Below are 22,500 nucleotides of genomic sequence, written 5' to 3'. Positions count from 1 at the left end.
AACTGAGTATGAAATTAAAGATCCTTATGGGCCGAGCTCATCAGAGAAACCTCTGATATCAACCTTAGACCTCCATGTGTATGTGCCTACACACACACACACACACACACACACACACACACACACATACACACACACACACACACACACACACACACACACACACACACACGAAAACAGAAAAACAGAAATGAAAAGACAGCGAATTGTCCTGTTCCTTCATAGTCTTTGGTAGGCTATAAAGGGATGAGGAAAGATTTCTTGATTATTTTTAAAAACGGGATTACCATCATTCCAAAACGTGGGGAGTTTTTCTTTTGCTTTTACTTTTTTTGTTAATTGTCTGGTGGGGGGAGTTGTTTGTGTTGCTGAGGGCTGAACTTTAAACTTTATACTAGACAATTGCTCTACCACTGAGCTCCATCCTTAGCCTAGAGATTTAGGTTGTTAATGGCAGGCCTCACGACTCTAACCTGCATGTACATCTGCCATCTGTCTGCAAAGGCTTCTGAGTATGTGTTGTCCAGATTCCTTCCTCACTCATATTTTATCACCTACTTTTGTTTCTGATAGATCCTTTGGCTCCTAAACTCTTTGCAGGGTCTAGGAGAAGAATTACTAAATGCCTCTAATTTGCATTCCCCTCTAGGAAGGAGTTCCTGAGGCAGAGACGTGCAGCTGTGACCCTCCAGGCAGGGTGGCGAGGCTATAGCCAAAGAAAGAATTTCAAGCTGGTGAGAGAGAGAGCTTGGGAGGATGGACTTTCAGGGGCAGCAGAAAACTGACCCATGAAAGACACAGTCACGATCATTTCCCTGGATCAGAGTTCCCAGGCAGGAAGAGTTCCATTGCTGATTGATAGAGATTACAGATCTACTTAAGTGACAGCCCTCTCCACCTACTCTTTCCTTAGCATTTCTCCAGCCTTATGTTTGGGGTGTCGATGTGTTCCCCTCCAGAATTTTGGGTGTCGCCCAGAGCTGGGCTGGCATGATGATAACCAGATGGATGGACCTTGTGTTACAGCGCTTCCTCCTCTTTGTTCTTCCCACACAGGCCCCAGAGAGTGACTCTGCTCTATGTGAGTCTCTGTTCTCTCAGGCTTTCCTTGACCACTTATTCATTCTCATAATGACTATGACTGTAGCTGCAGCATAAAAGGGTCCCATCAGCAACTGGCCCTGACTTTCAGCACTCGGTTCTCACAAAGTTCCAGGTGGTAGCTCACAAGTGTGGAGGGGTAACCCAAGGGCCTGTTGTACTGGGTGCATTGTTTTATTTAATAGTAATCACTTATATAAGTAAAGGAAATGAAGCAGACCTTAAATAGATTTGCTCAGGAGTGGTACATCTGGCATCTATGGGTCTGTGTGACTTTCAGAGCTTTAAGCTTGCCCACTGAGTTGGTCTTTGATCCTGGAGACCCAGAGACTTTTGAGGCATGGTATGGATTGGGTGTTCATCCATTTCTCTCCTATTTTAGAGACACCCCCACCTGAGTGGGCGCCATTGTTCAGCAGTACAGTGAGTGCCACTGTCCGCTGTGGAGCCCGTGTCAGTCCACTGTTGACATCACATTAGTTACATTTCCTTTTTGCTGCCAATACCCAACAAAAGCAACTTAAAGGAAAACGGCTCACATGTCAAGAGTACAGACTATCATGATGGGGGAGTTCATGGCAGCAGGAATAACAGACTGCTGGTCACATTGCATCCACCATCAGGAAGCAGAGAGCAATGAGTTCCTATGCTCAGCTAGGCATTTCCATTTTATACAGTCCAGAAACCTGACCCATGAGATGGTGCTGTCCACATCTAGGATAGATCTACTTAGCTCAATTAACCTTGTCTTGAGAAGTTGTCACGGACATGCCCAGAGGTTTGTCTCCAAGGTGATTCTAGATCTGCCAGGTTCACAATCAACATAAACCATCACATAAACTATTGCCAGATGCTTGTTTGGTGCTTATTTGAATGGTAGGCTCTGCTCCAAGTAATCAAGACAAGTAATGACTAGGTTCATGCACGTAGGCGTGCATGTATACCCGCAACACCAGCACTGTACTGAAAAGCAGGTGACTACGTTGCACAGAGGGTCTTCTATGAAGAATCACGCTCTGCTCTCCCAGGAAAGTGGTCTTGCCATAAATCTAGCTGCTTCCTGCTTTCACAGATCCTAGTGGGCTTTGAACGCCTGCAGGCCATTGCCCGGAGCCACCTGCTGATGAGACAGTTCCAGGCCATGCGACAGAGGATAGTGCAGCTGCAGGCCCGCTGCAGGGGCTACCTGGTGCGACAGCAAGTCCAGGCCAAGAGGAGGGCAGTGGTGATCATTCAGGCACATGCCAGGGGCATGGTTGTCCGGAAGAGCTACTGGCAACAGAAAAGCACTGTAGGTAGTACATGTGGTATGAAAGAGAGGTAGGGTTGCCTGGGACAAAGAGGGAAATGGATGAACAGCGATTAAGAATACTTATGAGAAAGCCCTTTAGAATATCCAACATTCTCAAGCGAAAATGTTTAAATCGACTAGACAGTTTTTAGAAATACAGCAAGAGTCCATGAAGGAGATGTTCCTGGGGATATAATTTCGATTGTACAAAATGGCTGGGAAGAGAGTTCAGTTGGTAAATGTCTTAGGATTTCTACTGCTGTGAAGAGACACCATGACAACAACTCTTGTAAAGGGAAATATTTAATTGGGACTGGGTTACAGTTCAGAGATTCAGTCTGTTATCCTCATGGTGGGAAGCATGGTGGCACAAAGCAGACATAATACTGGAGAGGTAGCTGAGCGTTCTATATCTGGATTGGCAGGCAGTAGGAAGAGAGAGAGAGATACTGGGCCTGGCTTGAGCATCTGAACTCTCAAAGCCCACCCCCCAGTGACACACAAAGCCGCACCTACTCCAACAAGGCTACAACTCCTAATAGTGCCACTCCCTATGGTCCTATGAGGGCTACGTTCATTCAAACCACCCCCAGTAAAGTACTTGTCATATTTCCTGTTGCTATTATAAGATATCCTGACATAAACAATGTAAAGAAAACAGGATTCACTTAGGAAAGTCAAGGTTGCCAGAAGGTGAGGCAACTCGCCCACCATCTTACAACCATCCAAGAGCAGGAACCCATGAAAGTTACTGTGTGTGTGCTAGTGCTCAGCTTCTTCCCCCACTCCTATCACCCCATAGAATGGTGCCACCTGTGCCATGTGGTCTTTCTACCTCAATTAATGTAACCAAGATAACAGACAGGCTCCCAGACCAACCTGATCTAGACAATCCCTTTAAGTAACCTTCTCTCTATGGGGTGTGTACAGGGGCCTCAGGTCATTCTGGCTAAGGAACCAAAGGCTCAAGGTGCGGTCCATGAGAGGAAGCGTAAGTCCATCTATGACACTGTCACTGACACAGCGATGGTGGAGAAAGTGTTTGGCTTCCTCCCAGCCATGATTGGAGGTCAGGAGGGTCCAGCCCCAACACGCTTTGAGGTAAGACAGATCAAGCAGGGTTGGGAGGACCCTTCTTGGGCTAACTGGGACTATCAATGTGCATTCCACTGACTGAAAGGTTGGCCCATGTCCTCCCTGTTTGGCCCTTCCAGGATCTGGAAGTAAAGACCCAGAAACTTCATGAGGTTGATCTGGATACAGTGCCCATGATGGCGATGCCAGAAGAGGAGGTGGACAGCCTGGCTGAGTATACCTTCCCCAAGTTTGCTGTGACTTACTTCCAGAAGTCAGCCAGCCACACCCACATCCAGAAGCCCCTTCGATACCCACTCCTCTACCATGAAAATGATACTGACCACTCGGTACCCGCTTTTCCCTGGTTTCTATGTGGCCCAGCCTGCCCCCCACCCCCAACCCATTCATTGTTTATAGAAAATAAGCAAAGAGCCCAGATCACCATGGGGCCCAGTGCCAGAACCAACCAGCCCTTCTGTCTCATTCCCCAGGCTGCTCTGGCTGTTTGGATTATCATCCTGAGGTTCATGGGTGACCTTCCAGAGCCAGTGGTCTATGGCAGGGACAGCCTGACTGGCAGCTCAGTGATGCGGCAGATCCATGACAAGCTGGGCAAGGACAGTGTCACTCAGCGCAACAGATCCTCACAGGTATGTGGCAAGGGCAGCAGAGAGGTGTCCACTAGAGAAGGACCTAGGAAGCTGAGTGGAAACACCATCCACTGAACCCAGTGCCCAAGACTTAAAGTGCATTTGGGAATTCATGAGTCAGGAATGGCACAGGATGCTTGGGATTTTGCAATGACAAATGGAGATGGTCTCCTGAACTACGAATGTTGGCTTTGACTCCAGCTAAATTCACATTAACATTAAAAACGAAAAACAGATATTTGAGAAAGAAGCTATAGCTCAGTTGGTAGAGTGTTTGCCTAGAATGAGCAAAGCCCTGAGCCGGTCCCCAGCATCACACAACCCAGATAAGGTGGGGCATACTTGCTATTCCTGCACAGGAGTTCTGGAGGCAGAAAGATGAGGATTTAAGGTCACTCTTGGCTGTATAAAAAGCTGGAGGCCAGAGAAAGAGATGAGGAGAGGGAAGATAAGCAAGGCTGGGAGATGATCAGAGGATAAGAGCATTGGCCATGCAAGTTTCATCAAATCCCCCCAAGCCAAGCCAGGCAGTAGCATGTGCAGCTAAACCTATCATCCCTCTGAGCAAATGGGATGCAGTGAGAATTCCCAGAACCTGGTGTGTGCAGTGGTGATGAGGCTCTGACAAAAAGAAGGCAGAAGGTGAGGACTGACGCTTGAGTCTGTCCTCTGACATCCACACATGCACTGTGCCATGCATACACCTGCACATGTATGCACATGCACACAGACACATGCACACTACACATATTTACATACACACGATTTAAAAATAATTCACAACACTTTTTTTGGTCAAAACCCCCTTAAGGCCCAGGTTCATGCAATGAACGAACCAAAATCCAAAGGAGTTAGCTAAGCAGCAGTGACCGTAACTGGGGGTCCACTGTAGAAATCCATGAGTGCTCCATACACCGAGCCACTGAGACCAAGCATGCTGTGAGGACCCATTTGCCCACTAACTATAGAGGAGCCCAATAGCCCTCTGCAGCCCTGACCGAATGGACAAGCCAGAGCTGCTCCAACTTCCTGAGCTCTGGAGGCATAAGCTCCGCCAGAGTGTGTTAGGTAGCAATGCTCCGTAACAAGTTACCCCGAAGCACAGCTGCTTAAGACAGGTCAGACTAGTTCTTTCTGAGAGTTGGGAGTGGCTTGGATGGTTGGTTCTGATTCAGGATCTCTCGTGAAGTTGCTGCTAAACTGCCAACTTTGGCTTGAATAACCTGTAGGCTTGGCCTGAGTCCACTCCCAGGTTCATGGAATGGTGTATCCATCCCACTATGTGGTCCCTGTCTTGAGCTATCTGAGCATCCTCACTACATGATTTTTCTTCACACTGAGTGATCCATGATGAAAAATATAGTACTTCACTTTATGGGGCAGGGGCATAGCCAGAATAGAAGGTGGAGCTCACATTGCAGGCTGAGGACCTTTCCCAGCGGGGACTCTGACGGGAAGTCTAGAAGGTAACTCTGTCTTCTAAAAGGTAGACATTGAGACTCTGGACTGGCTTCCCAGGGTCAGATCTCAGATTTCTTTCATGCACATTTGTTAAGTAGGCCAAACAAACCCTACCCATACAATCAGTCAGTGTTTCACGCTGAGATTCCATACCCAACGCCAGCTTTACCCAGACAGAGATGCTATCTAGCCCTGAGTTGACCTCAACCCAAGCTCAGTCTCATCCCAAGCTCTAGTTTGGGCTGCAAATTCTCATAATGACACCATTGGGGCAAGGTCTATCCTCTGCCCTGACCTGTGCTACTTGCTTTGTAAGCTGATCCAGAAGATGGCTGAATGTCAAAGACAAATGCTCTATCCCTGGTGGCTAAACAGTTAACTACCTGAGCGCTCACATCCCCTTGGTCCCTGGTCTGCCTCCACAGAGAAGAAGCAACTGGGACAGAGGGTCCAATAATATCTCCTCCATAAAACTACAGTGGTCCTCATAGATCACTGGCCAAGTGAGCCCAGCCAGGAGATGATTTGTCTGTCTGTCCTGGCTCAGTGTCAGATTGGTACAGAGCTCTTGGCCATTGCTTCCATCCCATGCATCTGTTTCCTCCTTGGCAAATCGGGATGGTCACAGCTGTGCTTCTGTGGACTTCTAGGTGGCCAGCCAGCTGAACTTTGGTGAAGAGACATTCAAGTTTGATGGCCCTATCTCAGACAGACCCATGTCTAACCTAGAGAAGGTACACTTCATTGTGGGCTACGCCATCATGCGTCCTGGACTCAGGTTGGTCTCCACTCCCCACTTCTATTCAGAATATTAGGCCACTTTCCGGGCCCTTAGCTTGTGATGGCATCACCCTTATCATCTACCTCTAGGTACCGGCTATTCAACTACTCTGACATGGGCCTGGAGACTAGGTCTTGGCCTAGATGCTGTTAGAGCCACCTAGGCTCTCTGCTTGCTCTGTTAAGAGAAGCCAGGAGGGGCTGGGGAAATGGTTCAGTTGGTTCCACACCTGCATTACAACCTGAGATTGAGCCAGGAAAAGCAGCATGTGCTTGTGTGTGCTTGTGTGCTTGTGTGCTCGTGTGCTTATAATGCCTGTGCTGAGCTCTTGCTGGCCAAAAGGCCCAGCTAAATCAGTGAGTCGCAGGCTGAGAGGCACTGTCTTAAAAGTATCAGTATGGTGGAAAGTAACCAAAGAAAGCTTCTACAAGCTCATACGCATAGATGCACACATACCTGTGCATGAGGCTGGACTGGGCAGATGCAGTTTTAAGACAGATTTGGCATCAGCTAGAGGGCAATTCACTTTATTCTGTTTTATTTTATTTTTTGAGACAGTGCTTCACTATGTAGCCTAGGCTGGCCTGGAACTCCTGCCTCAGTCTCCCAGGAGCTCCAGATAGTCATTGTAGAATAGGCTCTGGTACAGGACCCTATAAATTTAGAGAGTTCTGCATTATATTATTCATGTTAACATATCTCAGCTTATGTTAAACGTACTTCATGTGCAATTTGCTATACAGGAATTGTGGCATGGAGTCTGGATTACCTCACTTGGGATGATATTTTTTTTTCTAGTTCCATCCATTTACCTGCAAATTTCATGATTTAATTCTTTTTAATGGCTGAGTAGTACTCCATTGTTATATGTACCATATTTTTTCTTATAAAAGACAACATTTAATTGGGGCTGGCTTACAGGTTCAGAGATTCAGTCCATTATCATCAAAGTGGGAGCATGGCAGCATCTAGGCAGTCATGGTACAGGCAGAGCTGAGAGTTCTACATCTTCATCTGAAATCTGCTAGTGGAAGACTCACTTCCAGGCAGCTAGGTTGAGGGTATTTAAGCCCATCCCCACAGTGACACACCTACTCCAACAAGGGCACACTTTTTAATAGTGCCACTCCTTGGGCCAAGCATATACAAACCAACACATTCCACTCCCTGGCCACCATAGGCTTGTTCAAACATATGAGCCTCTGGGGGCCATTCCTAAACATAGCATAATGCAAAATACTTTTAGTTCAACTTCCAGAATCCCCATAGTCTATAGCAGTCTCAACAACGTTAAAAGTCCAAAGTTTAAGATCTCTTCTGAGATTCGTACAATCACTTAGCTGTAATTTCCAAAGCAAGATAGGAAACCACATGGACAAACTCAGCATGTCCCTGTCTGATGTCAAAAAGGTCTTCAGATCTCCAACTCCTTTTTCATCTTTGTTGACTGCAAGAAACTTCTTTCTGCTGGGGTGGTTCTACTCCCTGATGGCAGCCTTCCTCAGCCGATAACCCATGGCTCTGGTATCTTGAACATCTTGGGCAACTTCAGTGTTACAGCTTCTTGTTTCAGTGTCTGGGATCCATATGTGATCTTCTGGGCTCCTCCTAAGGGCTGGCATCACAGCTCCAGCTCTGCCCACTGTAGCACTCTAAGCTCAGGTTGATCCACTCCACTGCCGCTGCTGTTCTTGGTGACCATCCCATGGTACTGGCATCTCCAATACACTGGGGTCTTCTGCTGCAACTGGGCTTCACCCATAGCCTCTCATAGGCTCTCTTCACAGTGCCAAGCCTCTATTCCGTTGCATGGCCCCTTCAGTCCTGGGCCATTAACTGCAACTGAGGCTCCATCTTCACCAATGACCTTCCATGGCCTCTCACAGTGCTAAGCCTCAGCTGCTCTTCATGACCCCTTCATGCCTTCAAAACCAGTACCACCTGGGTGACTCTTACACATAACCAAGTACAGCTGCAGCACGCGGAACAACCATGGCTATCTCTGGAACACAGTTTCTTTGTGCTCTCAGAAAACACTTCCCAGAAGATTTAACCTCAGTGACGCAGGTCTCTTCTTAATCACCACTAGTTTCTTAGCTCCATCTAACCAGCATCATTTGTTGCAGTAGTCCCTTCTATTTTGGACTCTAAAGCCAGAGCCACATGGCTGAAGCTGCTGAGTTCTGTTGTTTGCTGGGGCTGGAACATGTTCTATTGTTCCATTACATTATCACTAGCTTTCTGTTTTCCAACTCCTTCACTGCGTAAGGTTGGCTGAACTGGAACTTGGTCCATAGACTGATTTTTTTTTTGTTCTTGTTTTTTGTTTTTGTTTTGTTTTGCTTTGCTTTTTTTGAGACAGGGTTTCTCTGTGTGGCCCTGGCTGTCCTGGAACTCACTCTGTAGACCAGGCTAGCCTCAAACTCAGAAATCTGCCTGCCTCTGCCTCCCGAGTGCTGGGATTAAAGGCGTGCACCACCACTGCCCGGCCATAGACTGATTTTGAACTCGTACATTTTAAATTCATTCTTCTGTTGACAGACATCAATGTTGTTTCCAGTTTCTGGCTTTTATGAAAAGAGTAGCAATGACGATGGTTGATAGGATAGAGCATCATTTGGGTATATGCCCAAGATGGTGCGGTTGGGTCTTGAATTAGATCTAGTTCCAGTTTCCTGCGGAACTGACATATTGATTTTCACAGTAGCTGTACAAGTGTGCACTCCCATCAGCAGTGGAGGAGTGCTCCCATCAGCAGTGGAGGAGTGCTCCCCTTACTCCACAGCCTCACCAGCATGAGCTGTCACTTGTTTTATCTTGGCCATTCTGACAGGTGTAACATGGAATTTCAAAGTAGTCTTGATTTGCATTTCCCTGACAACTAAGAATGTTGGACATTTTTTTAAAGTTGTTCTAGGTCATTTACATTGCCTCTTTTGAGAATTCTGTTTAGATATGTATCCCATTTTTAATTTGGCTGTTTGTTTTCTTGATGTCCAGTTTTTTAAAGTTTTTTTTATATGTTAGAGATTAGCCTTATATCATATGTGTAGTTGGTAAAAATCAACAATAGAAATAGCAGAAAATACACAAACTCATGAAAGTTAAACAACTCACTACTGAATGAAAATTGAGTCAAGACAAAAATCAAAGTCAATTTGATTTAGCTTGTCCATCAATAACTTCAACACATTCACTGTAGGCCAGTTAGGGCTGATCCTCCCGCTTCCTGCCTCCTGGGGGCTGGCACAGGCATGTATCGACCTGGGCCAAGTCTGGAAGTAAAGTTTAAAACTTTTTAGAATTAAATTAAAATGAAAACACAATATACACAAACTTACGGGACATAGTGAAGACTTCTAAACGGCAAGTTCATAGCACTAAGTGCCTACATTAAAAACCTGGAGAGATTTCATCCTGCACATTTCTTAATCTAGAAAGTGATAAGCAAAATAAGACACCCTATCTCCTCTTTCATCACTGTACTAGAGGAGGTGCCTATCTCCAGGGTGTGGGACGCTGTCTTAAAGCAGAGGAGAAGAAAGGTAATGAAGTAACTGTAAGCTTGGGGAAGGAACGGGTTGCTTATACGTGAACCAGGGAGAGAGCATCAAGAACAGCAGCAAGGGCAAGGAGGCCGTGGGCAGAGGCAGGAACAGAAGCAAAGACTCAAGGGAAGGAATACCCCGGAAGGAGGACTGAAGGCAGGGCCTTGATAAACTAGGATGGGGAGGTAGAAAGACGGAGCTCTGGGAAGACACCAGGTGATGGGTGCAGTGCATAGGCACCCAAGCTCTCCTCCTCCTGCGAGCCTCACAGAGCCTATGGGCTGTGTCTTTCAGGGATGAAATCTACTGTCAGATCTGCAAGCAGCTCTCCGAGAACTACAAAACAAGTAGCCGGGCCCGGGGCTGGATCCTGCTCAGCCTCTGTCTGGGATGCTTCCCACCCTCAGAGAGGTTCATGAAGGTGATGAGAGCCAGGCTGGGGCGGGACTGGCTTGGGGAGGAGGCAGGTCACAACAGGAGCAGGCCCTGAGTCCTGGACGCTGGGCCAAGTCCAGAGGTCATAGCTAGTGAGCAGCACTATCTACACTTCTCTAAGCCTCGATTTTCTCATCTGAAAGGATGCTCTTATTGGCTCCTATCCAGGAGCGCGGTCTCACTTCCCTTGGTCCCAAGCACATACCCTTCAGGACTAAAGTGGAGATGGACTGGGGATATCGCTCAACTGGTAGCAATGATTGCTGAGCATGCGCGAAGCCCTGGATTCAATCCCCAGCATCATATAAGAGTAGAAGTTGTGATGCACTCCTGTACCAGCCCTCAGGAGGTAGAAGCAGGAGATCAGACCTAACTGTCCCACCTGGTGTTGAAGTTATTGATGGAGAGTTAGAGACTATCTGAGCGTGACTAGAACCCAGGGCTTCAGCCATGCTAGGCAAGCACTAGCAACTGAGTCACATCTCCAGCAAAGAAGGGTTTAAATTGACCTGGGCCGAAAATAGAGGCCTCCATTCTGAATGTCTCCCTCTTCCCACCCCTTTCTCACCACCAGTATCTGCTGAATTTCATTAGTCAAGGGCCACCCAGCTATGGGCCCTTCTGTGCTGAACGGCTGCAACGCACCTTCGCCAATGGGGTGCGTGCAGAACCCCCCACCTGGCTGGAGCTGCAGGTAGGTGCTGGCAGGGTGGGACACACTGTTTCTTGACTCCTTCCATCTTTTTGTGTATGCACACCATGTGGTTGTGGGTACCACAGCATGTATGCAGAGGTCAGAGAATAACTTGGTGGTGTCAGCTCTCTTTTTCTACCATGTGGGTACCAGGTACTAAACTCATGTCATCAGTCTTGGCAAAATTGCCTTTGCTAGCTGAGCGCTCTCATTGGCTCCTCTGTTGCTCCTTCCAGGTCACCCCGGTACTCAGCATGGCCTAGGCTTCAGAACCTCCCTACCCACCTCTTAACCCACATTCCTGTTTTGTTCCTACCTCTCCCGCCTACCCGGACAGGAAGATATCACTACCATGCTCCGTATAGAGAGTGCACACTGATTGCTTCTAGCTTCTAGAAGGCAATGGTTCTGCAAGCTTGTTGCCTTTCATAGCTCTGCTATTTATCGGGAGCCGGCACCACCTCTACCTGATTTGTCTCATGACACCCCTGAGTTCTCAAGACTTCAGAAAGGGTCATTCCAGACCACCAGGATAAAGGGAGTACTCTGGGTCACAGCAGTGCCTGTACCTGCCCCATGTAAAGACAGCAGGCCTCCTCTGGCCACATTCCCTTCATGTTCTCTCTGCAATTTCACCCGCCTTCCTTCCCCAAATTCCCGTAGGCAAACTATAGGTGAACATGAAGCCACTCATATACCTATACAGTGTTGGCCTTAGGATCCAATGACTTAAACTTTGTCTGAGACAACCTCAGCACTTTGGGTTTGCATCTGAGTGCGGCTTATTATGGGATACAGGCTGTACACCAGGGCTGCAGAGACTACAAAGTCTACAGCTTACCCACTCTGGGTGGGTAGCACAGACCACTGGACACCATGCCAATTCACAGTCAGACCCTGGGTCTTCTGAGGGACTCACCCTCAGGACTCCATAGGAACAAGCAAGCTTAGGGATGGGGAGCCTCTGGGGACAGGCTCTGGGCCCCAGGACTACAGAGTACCGCCTATCTGTCCCTAGGCTGTCAAGTCCAAGAAGCACATCCCGATCCAGGTCATCCTGGCAACCGGAAAGAGCCTGACCATCTCTGTGGACTCCGCCTCCACATCACGAGAAATCTGCCAGCACGTCGCTCAGAAACAGGGTCTCAGGGACAATCTGGGCTTCTCCCTCCAGGTCGCTGTATATGATAAGGTATCAGCTAGGACTCATATCCTACCTATGCCTCCTATGCACACCTGGGCCAGAGCACCCTGAAGCCAGAATCTGTACCTATTAACCTTCCATGCCTGCATCCTCAGCCACCACACACACACACCACATATATGGGCATGCATATACATACATTCGTGCACACACACATCCATGCATATGCACACACACCAGAGACACCTCATACCACATGCCAGGTCCTCCTGCCTGCATACTTACAGGCCATCAGTTGTACCTTTACCCACATAGGGCTAGATATGAGCCTTCACCCCCAAATCTAGGAACCCTAATATTTATCTGTGGGAGTCAAACTCTCCCTTCTTTGGGAAGCATTTTAGGCAGTGATGGACAGACTAGGACACCTTCTGCAAGCTGGGGAGACAGTTCAGTTGGTGAAGCACATACTGAGGCATGGATAGTTGAGACCAATCCCCCAGTACCATGTAAATAATCTAAGCATGGCGACATTTGCTGCTGCACTACCCAAATGGAGATGTGAGGGTCCCAGGGCTCATTGACCAGCAAATCCAACCAAATCAGTGAGTTCTAGGTTCAATGAGAGATCCCATCTCGGAAACGGAGATGGAAAGCAATTAGGGAAGATTTGCCATCCACCTGTGACCTCCACAAATATGCAAACACACACACACACACACACACACACACACTCACACACACACATATAACATGAAGAGAAAGAAAGAAGCATTTTGGTGTCTACCTGGACTCAGGAGTGGCTTCTTGGCCCACACAGGGCACCATGGTCCCTGTCTTCCTCATATGATGTTAAGGATAGATGTCTGTGTTGGGGCGTGGCATATCGCAGCTGTTAATCCCTCTTGCCCCCAATTCTCAGTTCTGGTCCTTGGGCAGCGGCTGTGACCATTTGATGGATGCTGTGGCCCAGTGTGAACAACTGGCCCGAGAGAGGGGAGAGAGCCAGCGGCAGGCCCCCTGGCGTATCTACTTCCGTAAGGAGTTCTTCACCCCCTGGCATGACTCCCGAGAGGACCCTGTGAGCACTGAGCTCATTTACCACCAAGTCCTCCGTGGGGTGTGGTCTGGCGAGTATAACTTTGAGAAGGTGAGGAGCCCTGCGAGTTGCCCCATTCCTAGACTGTGGCCATCAGGATGCTTTGCAGTACAGGGGCTCCGTGGCAGTGGAAGTAATAAAGAATGTGGCAGACAGGAGCCTGAGGAAGGATGGATGGAAAGGTAGATACAAGGGTGCAGGTGTGGAGCCAACACTGGGTACAGCTATCTCTCCCAGGCCTGGCCTTCTTCTTCCTCCTCTGGGTTGCAGGTTTGCTTGGGCATCTGGGATCCTTGGCTCCCACAGCATCAGGCAGAAAAGCCACCCCCCTACTTGTCCCAGGCTGCCTGACCTCCCACACCAGTTGCTCATAGAGCAGTGTATCCTGGGGATCAGGAATGTAGCCTCGAAGCTGAATGATGATAACCTGGGTTCGATCCCTCGTATAAACTGAACCTGGTAGCGAACACCTGTAATGCCAGCAAGTGGGAGGCAAGAAGAGCATACGTTTAAGGTTATTCTTGGATGTATAGGGAGTTTGAGGCCAGTCGGAGATACATGAGGCTTATTCTAGGGGTTGGGGGAGAGGGAGAAGGAGGGAAAAGAGGGGAAAGAGGAGGAAGAACATGGAGAAAGAAGAGGGGAGGAGACGAGAAGGGAAGGAAGAAGAGGACCCTCGGGGTCACTCACATCTGGGATGCACAAAGAGCTCTAACAACGGGGTGCTCTGTGACTATGTGGCACCAGGTGCAAACACCACATGCCACATCAGGAGGCTGTGTCTTGGGAGCCTATCAGCCACAGCATTCCAGCCGTCTGCCTGAATGGGGCAGCCACTGTGTTTTTGGCATGGGAGGACCTGCCCCTCCTAGAGCAGCAGTGTAGGAGAGAGGTTAGGACAGGAGGCTGCTCCTGCCTCCTTCCTTGTGTGAGAGGCTGGTGAGCCCCACTGCTCTGAGGTAGGAGTTGCCTCGTGGGGAGACCTTGTGGGCCCTTACTCACCCCTCTTATGCTCCCGCTGTCCCTGGCACACAGGAGGAGGAGCTTGTGGAGCTGCTGGCCCGGCACTGCTATGTGCAGCTTGGGGCCACGGTGAAGAGTAACGCTGTCCAGGAGCTGTTGCCCAGCTGTGTTCCCTCCAAGCTGTACCGGACCAAGTCTCCAGAGAAGTGGGCTAGCCTTGTCACTGCTGCCCATGCCAAGGTCAGTCTGTGGCAGGCTGGGCACTCTGGGTCCACTCTGAGGGGTGATGAGAGGAATGGGTCCCTTCCTCCATGAGTCTCTCATGTGCTTTAATAGGCACATCCCTGACTCAAGGGACAAAGTGTCTCCTTTAGCTCAGCACATCACCACAGGTTCCTGTCACCTGCCCTCCTCCCTCTGTATAGGTCTCTTGCTCCCAAACTGCTCTGCCCAGCAGCACCTAGCTGGCCTATCTCCAGGGCCTGAGGCTCCACAGCTGCTGAATTCTGACAGTTCTGTGGCCTGGCACAGGCTCATCATTTTTTCCCTTCATGCTCACCTCCAAGCCTCTCAATGTCCCCTCACCAGGCACATGGAAATCTTAGGTCACCGTGTACACGTCCTAAGTGTTTGGTACATGTGGCAGATGGCCAAATCACCCTTCATATCTGCTGTGTTCATTTCCATGCCTAAAGTCAGCACATGAATGTAGAGATGAGAAATGGCATTTGGTCCAACAGAGAAAGAAAACTTGAGGACATTTTAGACACAGCCCAGTGGATGTGGGGCATGTGAGGAAGGGAAAGGGTGAGCCAGGCAAAGGGAAGAAATATAAGGAAGAGAGAAGTGTAGAGATGGCTTGGTGGGTAAAGAGCTTGCTGCGCAGGGCTGACACCCTGAGTTCAGATCACCAGAACTCATGAAGTGCTGGGTGGGGTAGCACACACCTGTGCAGTCCCGATGTATACCTTCAGAGAGATGGGGGCAGGAACAGGAGGATTGATAGAATCCTGGGAGCCAGCTAGCCTGGCATAGCAATAGTGAGCAACAAGAGACCATGTGTCATGCTGGGCAGTGGAGGTGCACGCCTTTAATCTCAGCACTTGGGAGGCAGAGGCAGGCGGATTTCTGAGTTCAAGGCCAGCCTGGTCTACAGAAGTAAGTTCCAGGACATCCATGGCTACACAGAGAAACCCTGTCTCAAAAAGAGAGAGAGAGAGAGAGAGAGAGAGAGAGAGAGAGAGAGAGAGAGAGAGAGAGCATGTGTCAATCAAGGTGGAAGGTGAGGGCCAATGTTGGAGGTTGTCCTTCACCCTTCCATATGCAGCCCGGGCTTTTCCACTCCATATAGGCCCAGTATACCCAGTCGAAAGCCACGCCACTGGCGGTGAGGGAGCAGACAGTGGAGGCTGCCCGTCTTCTGTGGCCCTTGCTCTTCTCCCGGCTATTTGAAGTCACCACACTCTCTGGTAAGAGCATGTGGTGCTGTGCGGTTGGGGAGGACAAGGAGCTGCTCCTAGTGGTCAGCATGGCCTTCAGTCTGGGGTTGCCTTCTGGCCAGGTCCCCGCCTTCCCAAGACGCAGCTGGTTTTAGCCATTAACTGGAAGGGGATGTACTTCCTGGATCAGAAGGAGAGGACACTGCTGGGGTTGTCCTTCGCAGAGGTCATGGGTCTGGTCGCCAACAGGTAAACCTCAAGTCTTTTACTTCTCAACCTGAGACCTTGGTTTAGGTGGATATGGAACTCAAGGACAGATATGAGGAGGGGCTAACAAGTCAGCAGTAGCAGGATAAGTGGAGCAAGCACAAGTGCAGGGTGAATCTGCAGCTTCTTAAAAAAAAAAAAAAAAAACAGAAATTGTATAAGAATACGTTTGCATTTTAATCCCAAGTGTAGGACATGGGGCTACTTTAAACAATCCACAGCAGCTGATTATGACTTGCCTCATGCTTTATTAGGGGCGTGATTTTGCCAGCTGCAGATAATTTCTGCAATTGTGAGACGTTTGGAATTCTGGGGACTTTTCAGAGGGCACATAAATGCTGGGTTCCCAAGAGATGGTATGGGTTGCTGGTTGGTGGTTGGTTGCTGTTGGTCATAGTTTGATAAGTGGTCATGATCAAAGGTGAAACAACAAGAGGAAGAAATTAGATACGCTGACAGAGAAGATCAAACTTTCACCAAGGAACTTACACCTCTGTCAACAGGAAGTAGTCTAACAGTAATGTCGCCCCTTTTCCCTCTATCCTTTTTTCTGTCCTTTCTAGCATTAGGGGCTTGTAAGGGTAGAGAGAGGGTATTACACTCTCTGGTAAGAGCATGTGGTGCTGTGCGGTTGGGGAGGACAGGGAGCCTGCTCCTGGTGGCCAGCATGGCCTTCAGGCTGGGGTTGCCTTCTGGCCAGGTCCCTGCCTTCCCCTCCTTCACAGCTGATTTTTGCCATTAACTGGAAGGGGAAACGCTTGCCTTCTGTGTACCCCTGAACTTGTAAAGTAGCAAATGCTGGCTACACACGGGACTTGGGGACACCCTCCCACACTTACTCGGAGTTCTTCCAAGACATCTGGGAACTCCTGCCTTAGGAACTGTTCCACTTCAGTTCCTTAGTCTTGCTAGGGGTCTGACAGGTTCACAGTCCCATTGCTCCCTGGGGTCCACTGTCCACTCTCCTGGGCAACTGGAAGTCCTCACAGCATCCCCTGCTGGGTTAGTGAATTGCCTTGCTGCCACACAAAACTACCCAGTATAAGCAACTTAAGGGAGGGTGGGTTCAGTGTGACTCACAGGTTGAGGGTTCAGACATCACGGAGGAAAGACAGACAGCAGGAGCGTGAGGCAGCTGCCCCGCCGTGTCACAGCAGGAAGCAAAGAGATGAGTGCTGCTCAGCTAGCTTTCTCCTTCTCATTCAGTCAGGGATCTGAGCCTACAGAGTGTGGTACCCACATTTAGTACGGGTCTGCCCACATCAGCTAGAAACTCTATCAGGTATACCCGGAGGTTGGTCACATAGGTGAGCTAGAGGCTAACAGTGACAATCAGTTTTAACAATTGCACCCATTCTGGAGAGAAGTAAACTGTGGCACATCAGCTAGGTAACTGTCCCATGTTCCAAGCCTAGAGCATTCTGTGTGATGTTGCCCATTTTCTGCTTAGAGCAGTCTTTCATGCTGGGACATCTCACACCCCGCTGCCTCTGGAACACAGAGATCTGCTTGCCACTTGTCCAGTGCCTAAGGTGCTGCCTGGAACTTGGGCCAACCTGGACACTGACTAACCTCTTCCAAGGACCCTTTAGGAGTCCCTTGTTTCCTCATGTCTGGCGCTGGAGCTGTCACTTCTCAAAGACTGCTCAGGAGCTGTCATGAGAGAGAGCGAGCCGGGAAGGCTCCGGGTCCCACTGCGCCCTTTGTGCCCTCAGGGACGCCCCAGGAGGGAAGAAGCTGCTTCTAGCCACACTCCAGGAAGAGTACGAGTTCGTCTCCCCCAGCAGCGTGGCTATTGCGGAGATGGTGGCCTTGTTCTTGGGAGGCTTGAAGGAGAGATCTGTGTTCGCCATGGCCCTGCAGGACAGAAGGGCCACAGGTGCCCACTGGGAGAGGGAAGGGGCTCATGGGACTGGTGGAGAAGGGTGGCTTCCTCACATCCACAAGACCCAAAGTGAAGCTTAGAAACACAAGCATCCGTATCATGGGGTCAGCTTCAGCAAGGTCCTCATCTGAAAGGCTTAAAGGAGGTGTGTTACACGTACACTCCACCAACACCACCCATGTTCTCACAGACACTGGCAAGGTTAACGCACACCTGCAGGGACCTACACCCACACCATCCCCACAACCACCCTATTATCCCACGTCACAGACGCCAGACCAGAGGCTCAGAGAGGGAGATACTTCACCCAGCACCACACAGCTTTCCGTGAAAGTCCTCACTCCAACAAGAGCTGGGCTGGAGCCTATAGGCTAGGCCAGTGTCAGGCTCCAGACGTCAACCATCGAGATTGATTACAGGCATTGTAGACAAACTGGCTGCAATTCAGATGCAAGGGCTCTGTCAGAACTCTTCAAAAAAACAAACAAGCAAACAAACAAAAACCTTATTCACTTTACAATCCACTCACTGCCCCCCTCCAAGTCACCCACTCCCACAATCCTTCCCCCATCCCCATCCCCTTCTACTCTGAGTGGGTTGGGGACCCTTGTGTATCCCCCTACCCTGGCACATCATGTCTCTGTGAGGCTAGGCACATCTGAGACCAGACAAGGCAGTCCAGCTGGAAGAACGTATCCCACAGACAGGCAACAGCTTTTGGGATAGCCCCTGCTCCAGTTGTTCAGAACCCACATGAAGACCAAGCTGCACATCTGTTACATAAGTGTGGGGAGGCCTAGGTCCAGCCTGTGTACGTTCTTGGGTTGGTGGTTCAGTCTCTGAGAGACCCAAAGGTCTAGGTTAGTTGACGCTGTTGAGTTCCTATGGAGTTCCTATCCCCTCTGCGGCCATATCTGTAGGAACTCTTAGACTCTGTGAGGAACATCAGAGAGTGCTCATCCATTTGCCTGTTAGTTCTCACTCATGCTCATCTAGGAAATATCATCAAAGGCTTACTGGTTTGCACATGGGCTCAGAGGTCAGACCACAGAGTGCTCTGGCCAGACATGTAAACCACCAGCTATGTACCCCACTCTGCCTCCTGCCCAGCTCCTGACTAGGTCTCAGAAGTCTGATAGGCTTGGGCTATAGCAGGTGACAGTAATCTGCACTGTTGTCTCAGAGTTGCCTCAAGCCCATGGCTCTGTGTCTTGGTTTCTTCATATGTCAAAGGATGTCATCTCTGAAATGCTAGTGTAGTCTGGGGACTCTGGGGAGCCCTTGGCAAATGTGGCAATTTTGTCTCTATATGTAACCTGGACCTGCAGACGATATCACCCTTCTGCCCTTCAAGAAAGGTGACTTACTGATCCTGACCAAGAAACAAGGACTGTTGGCCTCAGAGAACTGGGCTCTGGGTCAGAACGACAGAACTGGCAAGACGGGGCTGGTGCCCACTGCCTGTCTCTACACCATCCCCTCGGTCACCAAGCCCTCAACCCAGCTGCTGGTATGTCTCCTGCACAGCTCTAATCAGCTGGGCACTGAGAGCAGGCTCTTGGGATACTTAGCTTGAGTCTCACCATCTTCCTTATAGAGATCCAGGACCACATGGGCATTCAGACAGCTGTACCGATCCCCGTTAACCCTAGAGTGACAGTGAAGTTGGCATATTTATGCAGAAGCACTTAGTAGGTCTTCAGTAAAGGTTGCTCTCTTCCTCTCACCATGGAAATGTCCTGGGTACAAACACCCTTCCTCAGCTCAGGGTGTTGACATCTCCTGCCCCAAGAGGCAGGCAGACCCTCTAACATGCACACATTAAGTGCCTGGTATGTGCCCTAAGCCTGCAACTCAAGTTGCCATCAACAGCAGCTCCTAAATGCCTGAGCAGAGATGTCCTAGGGAAAGAGAGCCTTGGGTTGTGAGAGCAAGAGCGGCCACATGCTGAGGACAGGGTCATACAGACTTATTGATACTAATCTGGCTAAAGCAGAGGAAGGTCTCAGATAGGCTGACTCAACATGGTCACACAGTAGGTGAAAGTCTATCACCCCTGTGTTCTGACTCACTGAGAAAGCTAAATTAAAAGTCTAAGGAAGAGCCTTGTGGCAGTGGCTCCTGGGTAACTGTGGGCCTGCCCCCTGCAGAGCTTGCTGGCCATGTCACCAGAGAAACGGAAGCTGGCAGCCCAGGAGGTGCGGGCTCCGGAGCCACCACTGGAGGAGCAGCTCACAGAGTCGCCATACACCCTGGAGGAATTCTCCTACCAGTTCTTCAGGTGAGGTCCCCATTCTGAGGGCTGCCAGAAGGCTGGGCTGGCCGGCACACAGCCCGGGATACAAGAAGGGGAAGGAAGGCAGCAGCCACCCTGTAAGGCCAAGCAAGGGCAGAGAAAGCCTCGGCACAGACCCTTACACCAGCCTTCTCTGGCAGGGCTCCGGAGAAAGAGACCATCAGCAGGGCCGCGATGCCCATGGCCCGAAGCCGGGGCCATCTGTGGGCTTACTCCCCAGAGCCGCTGCGCCAACCACTGCTCAAATCTGTCCACGACAAAGCCAAACTGCGGGATGCAGCCTGCCAGATCTTCCTCGATATCCTTCCCACCAACCTACCCTAGCTGCGGGCAAGCCTGCGGGCATACCCACCCGGGTCCCCTGAAGGTCCCACAGCCACCTGGGAGGGGTCAGGGCCCATGTGAGAGGGCAGAGTGCCCTCTCATGTGTGCAGAGCCAACGCTCAGCTTCTTGCAAAGAGGCTTGAGGCTAAGTAAAGGGCCTGGAAATGTCCATATGGAGTGAAACCTTACTTAAGGGTCAGTATGAGCCTGGGTCAAAGGTCAGTGGGTGACTTGACTCAGGGCTCATTGTGAGCCTGAATCAGGGTTGAGAGCGCACTGGTCCAGAGAGCAACTGGGGACTTGGTTCAGGGGTCACGTTTTAGCTGGTCAATGAGTGGCTTGGTTCAGGGTTCAGCCTGGGTTCCCCGGGCAGCATTGGGCCACAGCTAAGGCTCTGGTGCAGGTTCAGCCTGAGTCTCCCTGGGTGCTGTTCTCCTTCACAGTCACACCCATCCTCAAGTACACAGGCGATTACCCTTCCCGGCAGTCCTGGCACAGCCTGGAGCTCACAGACCAGATGTTCTCGTTAGCCCTGCAGGACCCAGCCCTACAGGATGAACTGTACTGCCAGATCCTGAAGCAACTGACCCACAACTCCATCAGGTCTGCCAAAGGGTAGCCTCCTGTTCTGGGCCCTGGGATATGCCTCTGCTGAGGGGAAACAGCCACATATCCAGCAGCCAAAGCAGCCATGCTAAGTCCAGGGCCCAGTGTGCTCTGCTAGTATCTGAGGGTGGGTGACAAAGGAGGGATATCCCAGGCTTGTACCTTGCCCACTGCCTTTCTTCTCTATGGCCTGGGCAGACTGTGGCCTGTCTGAATCCCTTTCCATAAGACAGACAGGGCCACCCATCTTGTCATCAAGGCATGAAAGTGCCCTGTTGCCCTGGGCCAATGGATTGCAAGCTGGCACAATGTAGCCTCAGTGTGTACTGCATCCCCTCCCCCCTTCCCACCCAAGCTCCCAAACCCACGGGCCCAAGTGTCCCATTTTTGCTTCTGAGGTGTTTGCTTGGCCTGGGCACAGCACAGGGCCTTACCACTTTATGGGTGCTACCCCACAGGTTCAGTGAAGAGCGAGCCTGGCAGCTACTCTGGCTCTGCACAGGTCTCTTCCCACCTGGGAAGACATTGCTGCCCCACGCTCAGAAGTTCATAGACTCCCGGAAGAAGAAGCCGTTGGCTCTCGACTGTAGCCGCAGGCTCCACAGGGTTCTAAGGTAAACCTGCTGCCTTACACCCTAGAGTACCAACCCGGTCCCAGCTCCGAGCAGGTATACGGGGACATGGTTCTGTGTGACTTCATGTTCCTTTCCAGGAAGGTAGGACCAGGTGGAGGAAGGGACAGAAGGCTCAGGAATGTCCCAGGCAGCCTGGGTTCTCAGAGATGCTTCAATCAGGACCAATAGCCATCTTACCTGTAGCTCCCCTGCCCCACTTCTGCCTACTCAGAACATAAAGAGTCTTCAGGTGGCCTAGCATGACTAAGGCATCTTAGTTCAACCCAGGGTAGCTGAGGTCAGAGGCCTGTCCCTCTTAACCCTTGTGCCATCTTTGTCCTCCCTGTAACCATCAAGAGGGTCTTCCCATGGAGCTAGGTCAATACCTAAAGTGACAGTGAAATTGGCATATTTATGCAGGCACTTAGTAGGTGCTTGATTAAGGTTGGACTCTTCCTCTGACCATGGATATGTCCTGGGGACAAACTCAACCTTCCTCAGCCCCTGCTTCATTTCAAACTATGAACCCTAGTGTCTGTATCCCCCCTTGTCCCTAATAGTCTCCTGCCTTCTCTATCTTGGCCTTGACCATGATGAAAGTGGGCTGAGCGAGTGAGTGATGTGAGTGTGCGTGGCCATGGAGAACGCAGCATCCTTTGGACGGCCATGTTGCAGTCCCTACCCCTTATGCAATCCCCTGGCCTGTGAATACAAGAACACTCCTGTCCATAGTGTCACAGCCAGCAGTCCCTGGTACTGCTAGGGAGCTCTTGTTTCCCCAGCCTTCTTGCAGGTAGGTGGTACTGGGCTCATCTTTATGCCAGG

At 50.2% G+C, this 22,500-nt stretch overlaps 1 protein-coding gene across 1 annotated transcript in view; it reads left to right on the top strand.

Moving 5' to 3' along the window:
- Myo7b (myosin VIIB) overlaps positions 1-22,500 on the top strand; it is a 77,894-nt gene that overhangs the window by 49,679 nt on the left and 5,715 nt on the right. Inside the window, exons 20-38 of the mRNA XM_021150276.3 lie at positions 650-734; positions 2,174-2,392; positions 3,323-3,493; positions 3,607-3,816; positions 3,961-4,119; positions 6,231-6,358; positions 10,204-10,330; positions 10,919-11,038; positions 12,057-12,230; positions 13,105-13,332; positions 14,317-14,484; positions 15,596-15,713; positions 15,806-15,932; positions 17,666-17,829; positions 19,164-19,345; positions 19,986-20,116; positions 20,272-20,429; positions 20,905-21,058; positions 21,520-21,675. Coding sequence (XP_021005935.1) covers positions 650-734; positions 2,174-2,392; positions 3,323-3,493; positions 3,607-3,816; positions 3,961-4,119; positions 6,231-6,358; positions 10,204-10,330; positions 10,919-11,038; positions 12,057-12,230; positions 13,105-13,332; positions 14,317-14,484; positions 15,596-15,713; positions 15,806-15,932; positions 17,666-17,829; positions 19,164-19,345; positions 19,986-20,116; positions 20,272-20,429; positions 20,905-21,058; positions 21,520-21,675 — 2,979 coding nt within the window. The remainder of the gene's footprint in view (positions 1-649; positions 735-2,173; positions 2,393-3,322; positions 3,494-3,606; positions 3,817-3,960; positions 4,120-6,230; positions 6,359-10,203; positions 10,331-10,918; positions 11,039-12,056; positions 12,231-13,104; positions 13,333-14,316; positions 14,485-15,595; positions 15,714-15,805; positions 15,933-17,665; positions 17,830-19,163; positions 19,346-19,985; positions 20,117-20,271; positions 20,430-20,904; positions 21,059-21,519; positions 21,676-22,500) is intronic.

Source organism: Mus caroli, unplaced genomic scaffold, assembly GCF_978045245.1.
Source record: "Mus caroli unplaced genomic scaffold, Mus_caroli_1 scaffold_19, whole genome shotgun sequence".
In the NCBI taxonomy this organism is placed as follows: Eukaryota; Metazoa; Chordata; class Mammalia; order Rodentia; family Muridae; genus Mus; species Mus caroli.
The sequence above is the reverse complement of the archived record's forward strand: the minus strand, read 5'-3'. Positions and strand labels throughout refer to the sequence as shown.